The sequence below is a fragment of the Anolis carolinensis genome, chromosome 1 (genome assembly GCF_035594765.1).
Source record: "Anolis carolinensis isolate JA03-04 chromosome 1, rAnoCar3.1.pri, whole genome shotgun sequence".
Classification (NCBI taxonomy): Eukaryota; Metazoa; Chordata; class Lepidosauria; order Squamata; family Dactyloidae; genus Anolis; species Anolis carolinensis.
Genome location: NC_085841.1, coordinates 199017179 through 199029764, shown reverse-complemented (window position 1 = coordinate 199029764; position 12586 = coordinate 199017179). Strand labels below are relative to the sequence as shown.

At 42.9% G+C, this 12586-nt stretch overlaps 1 protein-coding gene across 4 annotated transcripts in view; it reads left to right on the top strand.

Annotated features, from left to right (window-relative positions):
• The window catches only part of osgepl1 (O-sialoglycoprotein endopeptidase like 1), a 28027-nt gene that overhangs the window by 2310 nt on the left and 13131 nt on the right, over positions 1 to 12586 (top strand). Inside the window, exons 2-6 of one of the 4 annotated variants that reach the window (XM_062963677.1) lie at positions 3419 to 3455; positions 4204 to 4394; positions 9381 to 9486; positions 11441 to 11691; positions 12107 to 12494. In XM_062963677.1, the coding sequence (XP_062819747.1) occupies positions 9472 to 9486; positions 11441 to 11691; positions 12107 to 12494 (654 nt within the window). In that variant the 5' untranslated portion in view covers positions 3419 to 3455; positions 4204 to 4394; positions 9381 to 9471. Of the gene's footprint in view, positions 1 to 50; positions 4395 to 9380; positions 9487 to 11440; positions 11692 to 12106; positions 12495 to 12586 lie in introns of those variants that run through there. The other 3 variants (XM_062963667.1, XM_062963682.1, XM_003217422.4) reach the window with 3 other exon arrangements.

Genomic DNA, 12586 nt, shown 5'->3' with positions numbered 1-12586 from the left:
GTGAGCGCGTGGGGAGACAGAAAGAGAGGGTAAGGGGCGTTCTGAAGAGGAGAAAGAGTAGCCCTTGCGGGAGGCGGGGGAGGGCGCGCGCTCTCGGGACACGAGGCTCGCGCTCGTTTTGCGCCGCCTCTTTGTGCGCATGCGCCAAACTCAATTGAGGGGCACCAGAGTCAGTAGGAATGATATGACAGAAAATACAGACGCCTGTCTTCAGAGGAGCAGCTCTGTAGCTCTCCCTAGCCTTGGACAAGAATGCCTTATCGTGTTCCAGCCTTGATTAGCGTTGAAAGGCCTTGCAGCTTCCTGCCTGGGGGAATACTTTGTTGGGTGGTGTTAGCTGGCCCTGATTGTTTCCTGTCTGGAAATCCCCTGTTTTCTTAGTGTTGTTCTTTATTTACTATCCTGATTTTAGAGGGGTTTTTTTATTACCGGTAGCCAGATTTTGTTCATTTCCATGGTTTCCTCCTTTCTCTCAGAAGTTATTTCTCCCACCCTGGACATTATTCCACAGATACTGTATATAAACCTCCCTTGCCTAGTTTCCAACAGACCTCACAACCTCAGACGGTGCCTGCCATAGATGTGGGTGAAACATCAGGAGAAAATGCTTCTGGAACATGGCCATACAGCCCCGAAAACTCACAGCAACCCAGTGATTCCGGCAATGAAAGCCTTCGGCAACACATTAGGTGATCTGTGGCTCTATGGGATGTGTAGTTACATGAAGCATCATGAAGAGATGCTTCATGAAGGGAAGGCTGAGAGAAGACATGATAGCCATGTATAAATATGTGAGGGTAGGCAAGTCATAGAGAGGAGGGAGCAAACTTGTTTTCTGCCGCCTTGGAGACTTGGATGCGGAACAATGGCTTCAAACTACAGGAAAGGAGATTCCAACTGAACATCAGGAAGAACTTCCTCATTGTGAGAGCTGTTCAGCAGTGGAACTCTGTCTCGGAGTGTGATGGGGGCTCCTTCTTTGGAAGTTTTTAAGCAGAGGCTGGATGGTACTCTGTTGAGGGTGCTTTGAATGTGATTTTCCTGCTTGGCAGGGGGTTGGACTGGGTGGCTCACAAGGTCTCTTCCAACTCTATGATTCTATGATTAGCATTCTTTGGCAGAGAAGGCTATATAGGCCTTTTATGACTACAACTCCCATAGTACCCCAACATTGAGCCACCTCTGTTAAAGTGCTGTCAAACTCATTAATTCTCATTAAGATCATCTTTCAGCCTGGGCATAATGACTGAGGCTGACAGGAATTGCAATCCAGCAGCTTTGAAAAGCCAACAAACGCCCATTTCTTGGTGTCTGTATCTTCAGGCACCTGTTGACTTATAATGATCCCATACATTTCATAGGCAAGGAATACTCAGAGGTGGTTTTGCCTGATCTGACTGCCAACAGTAGTAAATTAAAGAATTTCTTGCTATAATGTCCTTTTCAACTTGTGAAATCTGTCAAATTCACCAGAGTCATGGTGGAGGGTGTGACCATTGTTGTTACTGCTGTTATAGTTTCTGCATACGTTTCCTTCTGAGTTGAAAATGTTCATGAAAAGCTTCTTTGCCTTCAAGTCATCTGTCAGCTTATGCATTTCTTAAAGAGTTTTTTTTTGGGGGGGGGGGGGCGGGGTAACATAGTGTAAAAAACAACAGCCATATTTTAAAAAGGCAACAGTCACTTTAAAAGTTCATTCCAACATCTGTATTAATATGGAGATCAGGAGGCCTCATAAATATATCACAGCTTCAACCCAGAATGCATTTCTGAAGTTCTTGATTAGGAGGGGCAGCATTAGTAAGTTTACTATGATTTGTGCAATCTGTAACAAAGGTTTGTTTGAAATAGTTGGGGGAAATGCTAGACAACACAATTTTAATGCTATAATATTAGAATATTTATACTATTACATTAGACTCTCAGGGTCTTCCACACAGCCATATAACCCAGAATATCTAGGCAGAAAATCCCACAATATCTGCTTTGAACTAGGTTATCTGAGTCTACACTGCCATATATTCCAGTTCAAAGCAGATAATGTGGGATTTTATTCAGCTGTGTGGAAGGGGCCTCTGTTAACTGGCACCCATAGGGATTAGTAGATGCTGGATAAATGTGGTTTCTGGTTGCTCAAGAGTTACTATTGAAAATAGCCCTAACTAATTATATATCCCAAGAGCCCCCAATGACACAGCAGATTAAACAGTTGAGCTGCTGAACTTACTGACTAAAAGGTTGGCGGTTCGAATCCGGGGAGGGGGGTAAGCTCCTGATGTTAGCCCCAGCTTCTGCCAACCTTGCAGTTCAAAAACATGCAAATGTGAGTAGATCAATAAGTACTACCTCTCCAGCGGGAAGGTAATGGTGCTCCATGCAGTCATACTGGCCACATGACCTTGGAGGTGCCTACAGACAATGCCAGCTCTTCAGTTTAGAAATGGGGATGAGCACCAACCCCCCAGAGTCGGACGAGACTAGACTTAATGTCAAGGAGAAAATCTTTACCTTTACTTTAATGCTATATCCCATACTTTACCATTCCATAAAATTTATATTGGCTTCATACTAATATTAAAATACAGTGATTAAAAGCAAATTAAGGCAAATAAGAACAAACTTAGCTTAATGTAATGTTTTGATGCTAAACATGGGTTAGTGCAAACAGCACTGACATATACAAATTCAACTTCAAAACAAACATACAGAACCTAGCTTGTTTGTAACTTGGGGACTGCCTGTATATCATTTGCCATTCTTTCATCAGCGGCAAAGTGTCTTGAACCAGCCTTGACAAGGAAGTAACATTCCTAAGGTCTACTGTACCTTTGGTTACATGTCATCTATGCTACAGGGAAGGTGAGGCCAAATATTAAGGTATTTAGAGACACAACTGGTCAAACAAGCACAACAAAGTCTTAATCCTCAATAAATATTTTGATTCAGAGGAATGATCTGACCTCTCTGTTGCACCAAGCATAACAGCTCTTTAAAGACTAGCATAAATTTGTGGGTTTAATGTCACTTCATTACATCTTCATTTAGTATATTCTACTCCACTAAAGCTTGTGTGCATATGTCAAAGTGGTCTATTGACATATGGCAGGCCTGCACTACTTGGCAATAGTAAGGGGCCAAATTAAATAGGCTAAATTAAAACCTCTTTGGGCTGCAGATAGGATTTTAGTGCCTCACTCCAGGTTTGTGAGAGGGTGCCTTTCCCTAAGAGCAAGCAGTGAAGTGGTTTTTTTTGGAATGTTTGGATTGCTCCTTATGCAGGTTGAGTATTCCTTATCTGAAGTGCTTGGGACCAGAAGTGTTTTGGATTTTGGGGATTTTTGGCATACTCGTATTTGTGGTATGTACCTTAATAATGTATCTTGGAGATGAGTCTCATGCCTAAATTTATTTGTTTCAGGTGACGTTACACACATTTTGTAGAACGTCGATTGAAGGTAAATTTATATGATATTTATATTTTGTGTATGAAACAAAATTTGTGTACATTGAACCATTGGGAAGCAAAGGTGTCACTATCTCAACCAGACGTGTAAAATATTGGATTTTGGAATGTTTTGTATTTCAGAATTCTTAGTAAAGGATGCTCAGGTTCTACTAATCTCCCAACCTCTCTTGATTTTATTGGAAGCATCATTCAGCTGTTCAGCAGTGGAACTCTGCCCCGGAGTGTGGTGGAGGCTTCTTCTTTGGAAGCCTTTAAGTAGATGCTGATGGCCATCTGCTGGGAGTGCTTTGAATGTGATTTTCTTGCTTCTTGGCAGAGGGTTGGACTGGATGGCCCATGAGGTCTCTTCCAACTCTATGATTCTATGTTTAGATGTTTATTTGATTTGGGTAGCAAATTTAAGAGTTCATTTTACATATTAAAGTTAGATTGTGCTTTGGATTTATTTATGTATTTATTTACTGTACTTTTACCCTGCCTTTCTCAATACTGCCTTTCTCACAACATGGCAACAATTCAATGCCTTTAAAAACAAAGTACAAAAAACAACAATTTAAAAAGTAAATAATTAAAATACAATTAAAACCATTAACATTTAACTTTGAACAGCAGAGTAAATTACGATCCATAGGCATTGTCTGGGCTGTTCCATTGGTCAGTTCCATATCTTTCATATCTATTACTGCACCAGATTTCTGAAGGCTTGGTCAAAGAGCCATATCTTCACTTTTTTGCAGAAGATCAGGAAGGAGGGGGCTGATATAATCTCCCTGGGGAGGGAGTTCCATAGCCGAGGAGCCACCACCGAGAAAGCCCAATCTCCCGTCCCCACCAGTTGTGCCTGTGAAGAGGGCAGGACCAAGAACAGGGCCTCCCCAGATGATCTCAGACTCCGAGATGGTTCATAGAGGAAGATACATTCAGACAGGTAAACTGGGCCAGAACCGTTTAGGGCTTTATAGGCTAAAGCCAACATTTTGAATTGTGCTTGGTAGCAAACTGGCAGCCAGTGGAGCTGGTGCAACAGGGGGGTTGTATTCTCCCTGTACGCAGCTCCGGTGAGCAATCTGGCTGCCGCCCGTTGGACCAGTTGCAGCTTCCGAACAGTCTTCAAAGGCAACCCCACGTAGATCGCATTGCAGTAATCTATTCGGGATGTAATCAGAGCATGGACTACTATGGCTAAGTCTGGCTTCTCAAGGTACAGGGACAACTGGTGCAGCATTCCTTTTAAATTGTGCAAGTTTTAATTGTGCAAAAGCTCCCCTGGCCACTTCTGAGACCTGGGGTTCTAGTCTCAGCGATGAGTCCAGGAGAACTCCCAGACTGTGAACCTGCTTCTTCAGGCGGAGTGTGACCCCTGTCCAACACAGGCTGTAACCCTATGCCCTGTTTGGCCTTGCGACTGACCAGGAGTACCTCTGTCTAGTCTGGATTCAATTTCAATTTGTTCACCCTCATCCAGACGGTCACAGGACCTGAACAGCCTCCTTAGTAGCTGGTGGGAAGGAGTGACAGAGTTGGACATCATCTGCGTACAGGTGACACCGTACTCCGAAACTCTGGACGATTTCTCCCAATGGGTTCATGTAGATGTTAAACAACATGGTAGACAATATTGAGCCCTGCGGGACCCCACAGGACAAAGGCTGTGGGGCCGAGCAGGTGTCCCTCAACAGCAACTTCTGGGAGCGACATGTGAGGAAGGACCGGAGCCACTGCAAAACAGTACCTCCAAGGCCCATTCCCGGAAGGCGTCCCAGAAGGATACTGTGGTCAATGGTATCGAAGGCCACTGAGAGGTCCCCCAGAACCAACAGGGACACACTCCCCCTGTCCAGTTCCCGGCGTAGATCATCCACTATGGTGATCAAGGCTGCTTCAGTTCCATGTCCTGGCCTAAAGCTAGACTGTGCCGAGTCTAGAAAGTCAGTGTCTACCAAGAATGCCTGGAGTTGTGAGGCCACCACATGTTCCACGACCTTGCCCAAAAGGGGGAGATTGGAAACCGGACGATAGTTGACGTATTGAGTGGGGTCCAGTGATGTTTTTTTCAACAGCAGTTTTATAACGGCTTGTTTTAAGCAGGCTGGAATGCTGCCTTCCCAAAGGGAGGCATTAACCACCACCTTTACCCCCTCTGCCAAACCCCCTCTGGCTTCCTTTATAAGCCAGGATGGGCAGGGGTCTAGGATGCATGTGGTTGCTCTCACTTCTCCAAGCATCTTGTCCATATCCTTGAGCTGAACCAATTGAAAAGAATCCAAAACCGGACAAGCAGGTGCTCGTGTTACATCCTCAGAGACTGCCGTTAATATGGTGTCAAAGCCGGAACAGATCAGAGCAACTTTGTCCGCAAAGAACTGAGCAAATGCTTCACAGCGGGCTGTCGAGTTGTCAGGGAACCCGTTTTGGGGGACAGGATTTAACAAACCTCTGACAACTCGAACAGCTTAGCCGGACGGTTCCTTGCGGACACAATATTAGCTGCAAAGAAGGATTTCTTTGTTGCGTCTATTGCCACAGCATATGCCCTTAAACAGGAATACAGCTATGTTTGATCTGATTCACTACGCTCTAAACTCCACATGCACTCTAGCTCCCTCTTCTTTCACTTCATCGCTACCAGCTCCTCATTAAACCAAGGAGCTGGTTTAGCTCGGCTATTCGAGAGGGGATGTTCCAGAGTGATCGTGTCTATTGCTCTAGTTATCTCCCCATTCCAGAGAGAGACCAGAGCATCAACAGGATCACCTATTTATTTATTTATTTATTTCCATCATTTATATGCTGCCCTTCTCACCCGAAGGGACTCAGGGCGGCTCACAATACAGTAGAAAAATAAAACATAGCAATTAAAACAATCAATTTAAAACAATCCAATAAATACATTTAAAACAGTATAATAAAATACTTAATCCATTCGTCCACATAAACCTTGCACGTAAACCTTAGTCCGGACCGAGTTAAAGCCATCATAATTCATTCATTAAACGCTTGTTCGCAAAGCCAGGTCTTTACCTTTTTTCTGAAACTCAGAAGGGATGGAGCCTGCCGGATGTCACTGGGGAGGGAGTTCCACAGCCGAGGAGCCACCACCGAGAAGGCCCTGTCCCTCGTTCCCACCAGCCGCACTTGTGAGGCAGGTGGGACCGAGAGCAGGGCCTCCCCAGATGATCTTAAAGTTCTCATGGGCTCATAGGAGGAGATACGTTCGGATAGGTAAGTTGGACCGGAACCGTTTAGGGCTTTGTAGGCCAAAACCAGCACTTTGAATTGGGCTCGGTAGCATATTGGCAGCCAGTGGAGCTGACGCAACAGAGGAGTGGTGTGCTCCCTGTACGCCGCTCCAGTTATAAGCCTGGCTGCCGCTCGTTGTACTAATTGAAGCTTCCGGGCCGTCTTCAAAGGCAGCCCCACGTAGAGCGCGTTGCAGTAGTCCAAACGAGCTGTAACCAGAGTGTGGACCACCGTGGCCAAGTCAGACCTCCCAAGGAACGGGCGCAGCTGGCGCACAAGTCTGAGTTGTGCAAAGGCTCCCCTGGCCACCGCCAAGACCTGGGGCTCCAGGCTCAGCGATGAGTCCAGGAGAACCCCCAGACTGCGAACCTGTGTCTTCAGGGGGAGTGCGACCCCCGTCCAACACAGGCTGTAACCCTATTCCCTGTTCAGCCTTACAACTGACCAGGAGGACCTCTGTCTTGTCTGGATTTAATTTCACCTACCGAGGTGGCGGGAAATTCCCCAAGAGCCGTTAGGAATCCCTCTGGATCCATAAACCTCTTGAGGCAGACCATTTTAATCGGTCCTCCACCCTCCATTTCTTGTCTTCCCTGCTCTTGTACAAGAGGAGATGAGTTGATTTGCTCGGCCTTCTTGAATGCATTTTCAGTCATTTAATTTAACCCTGATACCTTTCCTCACACAGTTGGTTTCTGTCATATCAGGTTTTGTCTCAATGCTCTTCAGCTTCAAGAATGTAAAGGCCTATTTAGACATGTCTAGGATTGTGATTTATGTGATGCCAAATAATGCATAGCTAAGCAAAACATAATTGTACACAACAGCATTTCTTTAGACATTGCCAAGTATGTGTTGCTCAGCTTCCCTTGTGTGGACATGTACTTCTTGGATGTGTGACAACATCTCAGCTTGAGTTGAACCAAAACTCACTGGAACCTCAAAACCATGGAATTTTTGGGAGTGTGCATTACAAGATGGAGGAAGCAATGCTTTGTGTTCTTCACTGTGTGCACTCTGTGATTAATACCATGCCTTTGGGGCTAATAAAGAAAAGTAATACAAGAAATTGCCATCAGAGTTTACATGCTCAGCATTAATAAACCAAGCAAAGGGACCTGACGTGGTGTTTTCTACCATCATTCAAGGTATGGAAGAGATAAGTCATGGGAAACAGTCCACCTCCCTTTGTTGACGATTTGAGTTGTGTTAAATGTGCAACATACATTTTAGGTTGGCTTTTTTCCAAGCTGCCTTTCTCCTGAAATCTCCATTCATTGTGGGAGCTGTTTTTATAATAATAATAATAATAATAATAATAATAATAATAATAATAATAATAATAATAATAAGTGGGCAGTCTCCATTTTCAGTAGGGAAGGATGTTTTTAGCCCCAGGATGTCTCTTCGCTCGTCGGGGGAGGCCCTTCTCTCACTCCCACCACCCTCGCAGTCGCGGTTGGTGGGGACGAGAGAGAGGGCCTTCTCCGTCGTGGCCCCCCGGCTTTGGAACTCGCTCCCTAGAGAGATCAGGCAGGCCCCTACCCTCCTCTCCTTCCGTAGGAGCTTAAAAACCTGGCTCTTTCAAAAGGCCTTTGATACTTAATCTGGTGTCAGACTGATTGATCTGCCCATCTTATAATAGCCCCATTCTTGAGGTGTTGTCAATGCTATATTGCACTTTGTCCATTTTAACTGAGAAATTACCTTCGCCATTTCGGCCCATTTCGGCACATGTTGCACGTTGCCTGGGTTCTATGAATTAGTCTCCAGTGTTAATATTGTATGTTTTATGTTGATTTTAACGATTGTTTTTACTGTAATTGATGTTTTTATTGGATAACTGTTTTATTGCTGTGTTTTGATATTTGATTGTTTTATCGGGCAAGGCCCCATGTAAGCCGCCCCGAGTCCCTTCGGGGAGATGGGGCGGGGTATAAAAATAAAGTTATTATTATTATTATTATAAGGAAAGGTAGCTGTGTAATTCATGCAGTAATATCTTCTAGATCAGTGGCTTTCAACCTATGGGTCCCCAGATGTTTTGGCCTTAAACTCCCAGAGATCCTAACAGTTGGTAAACTGGCTGGGATTTCTGGGAGTTGTAGGCCAAAATACCTGGGGACCCACAAGTTGAGAACCACTGTTCTAGATCCATTCTCCCGATTTCTTTAGTAGCTATACTTCTAGGGTAATGTTACAGTGTTGTCTAGGTTCCTTGGGTTCAAACTACTAGGAACTGTGAGAACTGTAGACAATGAGAATCAACTCTAGGCTTTATTTCTGTGCTGTTAGACAGTGGTTCACAACCTGTGGATCCCCAGGTGTTTTGGTCTACAACTCCTAGAAATCCCAGACAGTTTACCAGCTGTTCTGGGAGTTGAAGGCCAAAACATCTGGGGACCCATGGGTTGAAAACCACTGTGTTAGAAAGAAGGCAGCAGAAACTTTTCGTAATGTCTATAGGCTCCCTTATGGTATCCTATGCAGTAATGTTTGGCAGAGGCTTTTAACCATCTTCTAGACACCTGGGAAGGCCAGAGACACAGAAAAGCCTTGAGGACCACATGGAATCCCATGACTACCACTGGCTTTCCCTGAGCTGGGCTGGAGGATATTTACTCTGAACACGGTTTATGGTATTACGTTTGTATTGTTCTTTGCATTATTCCAGATTTTTATAAAGTTATTTCTTCCTCGGTCCATGGCTGTGAAATGTAAAACTTGCACTGGAAAGCTTTAAAAGAAAACACCAATCTTGCATCATGTTTCTGACACAGGTAAAAATTGCATATGTCTTCCACACATGTAAGGCTATTTTCTTTTGCTTTCAGGTGCTTGGTGAATTTGAGTTTATCTCAAAGTATAATTTATGGTAATGGAATTAGGAGATTATATATTTTCCTATCCGTTCTTGAATCGCAGCAAAAATTACCCTTTTAGAATAGTCTGAAGTGTATTTGTTGTGTATTGATCACATCCTACCACTGATCCTGGGTACAGAAGGAAGCATTCAGCTAACTAGGGTATTAAAATGCCATGTTGAACACAAAAATGGTAACATTGTTTACAAATTGGGAAGCACATGGGTATGTTTATTTTGTATCAACCTTTCACTTCAGTATAGCAAGTGTAAACTGGTTAATTTTTTCATTCTTTGCTGTCATAAAACAGTTCCAAAACAATTTTCAAAATAATAATATTTAGTGAAATACCCGCACAGCTGCACAAAAACAAACTGCCATCGTTTTTAGCAGCCATTAGTACAATAGCAAGTACTGCTTATACAGTACTATCCAATAAGAGGCTATGGCATTTATACAATCACACTCCTGGAGAGACGTGTGAAAGCAAGGAGAAAGCACTGCAAATTTTGCCCCAGCAGAATATATTGCTCCCATGTGTTTCCTTAAATGCAAAAAACCTCCCCAAAACCCCCCTATAATATTCCAGTAGCTTTGAGAAAAGACATCTGACTCCTGCTTGGCCAATTAATAATAATAATGGTTGTTCTCTTAAGGGCTCCAAAGATATTGGCTTAAGTCCACTTGATAAGCTGAAATAGAATAGACCCATTGAATCAAGTTCCAAATGATACATTAACATTTGCATAAATCCAATTGATTTACTGGGTCTATTCTGGTTGGGAATAGCAGTTGGATGTGGCCTAAATTAAATTAGATTTAAATGTAATGATTTCTTTTTCGTTTGGAGTCCTGGCTTTGGTTCTGGAAGAAAGAATTTTAAATCTTAGCATTGGATTTGTTTCAAAATCCGATGACAGATGCAGCAAATAAATGGCTGAACCTTGGAAAATTAAAAATGTGGCTTAATGTGTAGAAAATGTTTTTAAAAGCCTAGATAAGTTAAATAATGTGTCCAAATACTGGGTTAAACTTGGTGATGACTTTTTAGAGCATATTTCTTGGTAAAGGCTGGGGAGAAAAGAAGGAATGAAAGTCCTATTGCACAAGCACAGTATGCTCTCATGATCTCTATTGCCTAATGTGTCTATTAAATAGGTTCTTGCCTTATGTTATTGGAAATGTGAAATCAAGAGCAGCACTACTAAAATTGTGGTCCATGGATTGGTGCTAGTCCATGAGCTGTTCACTGCCAGTTCTCAGGAAAGAAAGAAAGAAACAGCTATAGTCGGTGGGCATGAATATGGTGTTGGGTCTCTGGTGTATAAAGGGAAAACCTCGCTGTTCCCCCACATCAGCAAGCTTAAGAAACACTTCTGTAGGGAGGTGAATGTAGGCTGTGTAGAACATGGTGATTTATTTTTTAATCAGGTTAAGACATAGATTCATGGACTTTTAGTCTCAGTTCCCTATCTGCTTCTCTGTCGGGGAATGTTAGTACTACCACGTCACATGTCACATATATTGGTTGCAACCACATTGACATGAGTGTCCATAACAGGAATTCTCATGAGACATGTATTTGTAAAGAAAATAGTTTCAGAGACGTAGAGGGAATTTAGCACATGCATTCCTATGTGTGCCTGTTCATGTGGTCATTGCTTGCCCTCATGTACATGCTTCCAATATAGCTGTGCACTTTATACTCCATAATTACTGGAGAACAGCTCCACACACCATTCCAGGCATCATCATTTCTCTTTTAACCAGGAAATCGGTTCTGTCAGAACAACTTTCTTGTTTTGTGTGCAGCAGAGAGCCTGGGCATGTTAGTAACCACTAGGAAGTCTAAACTTTTTTTATTGTACAGTTCCTTTCTAGGCATACTCATCTATGGAAATCTTTAGCAGTGAGCAGTCTGGGAGGAATGATGTCTAAGTATCCTAAATATTGCTGGATAGATCATTTGAGAAGGATCTCTCTTCACTGTGGGAAATGTTCTTCTACTAAAATAGTTCTTGGGATAGAAACTAGCTGTGATGATACAGGAGCTGCTGTGGTCGATGAAACTGGCAACATTTTAGGAGAAGCACTACATTCTCAAAATGAAGTTCATTTAAAGTGAGTTTTACTATTGGCAAAGATGCTTTTTTCAGTGCTGTTTAGGTATAATGATTATGCTATGTAACACAATTTTTGTTCCTGGGTCATAAATATAATTTCCTAATTGGTTCTATTATAAAAACATGGAAAAGGTTTTTGCAAGACATCCTGAAGCACATTTTGCTATAGTTTTTCAATGAATATCTTAAAGGAACATAATTGATTGTTATCTCATTACTATAACTGGTTTGGAAGCCCAGACAGAGCCAGAGAGAGGGAGGACTTATTGAAACAGTAGACTATACAAACAATTAAGTAAGTGAGATTAGAAAAAAAGGAATGACAAGGCAGGATATTAACATCTACATTTGAGTTTTAAAGTGGAGCCAACTGACTTAATATCAATGTTATGTCTATGTTTACTTTTAATTAGGACAGGCGGAATTATTCCTCCAGTAGCACGACAGCTTCACCAAGAAAACATTGAGAGGATAGTACAACAAGCACTTTCTCTCAGTGGAGTTTGTGTGGATGAGCTCTCTGCTGTTGCAACAACTGTGAAACCAGGGCTTGCTCTGAGCCTTGGAGTTGGGTTGGACTACAGTCTAGAACTGGTGCAGAAATACAAGAAGCCCTTCATCCCCATCCATCATATGGAGGCACATGCGCTGACTGTTAGACTGACCGACCCTGTAGAGTTTCCATTCCTGGTCCTTTTGCTGTCTGGGGGTCATTGTATATTGGCAGTAGCACAAGGAGTGGCAGATTTCCTTCTCCTTGGACAGACTTTGGACATTGCACCAGGGGACATGCTGGATAAGGTAATTCAGTTAGCATGGGCCAGTCTTGCTTGAAAACTAATTTGTATCTATTTTAACTTAAATTTTCCTTTTCATAAAAGCATATGACTATA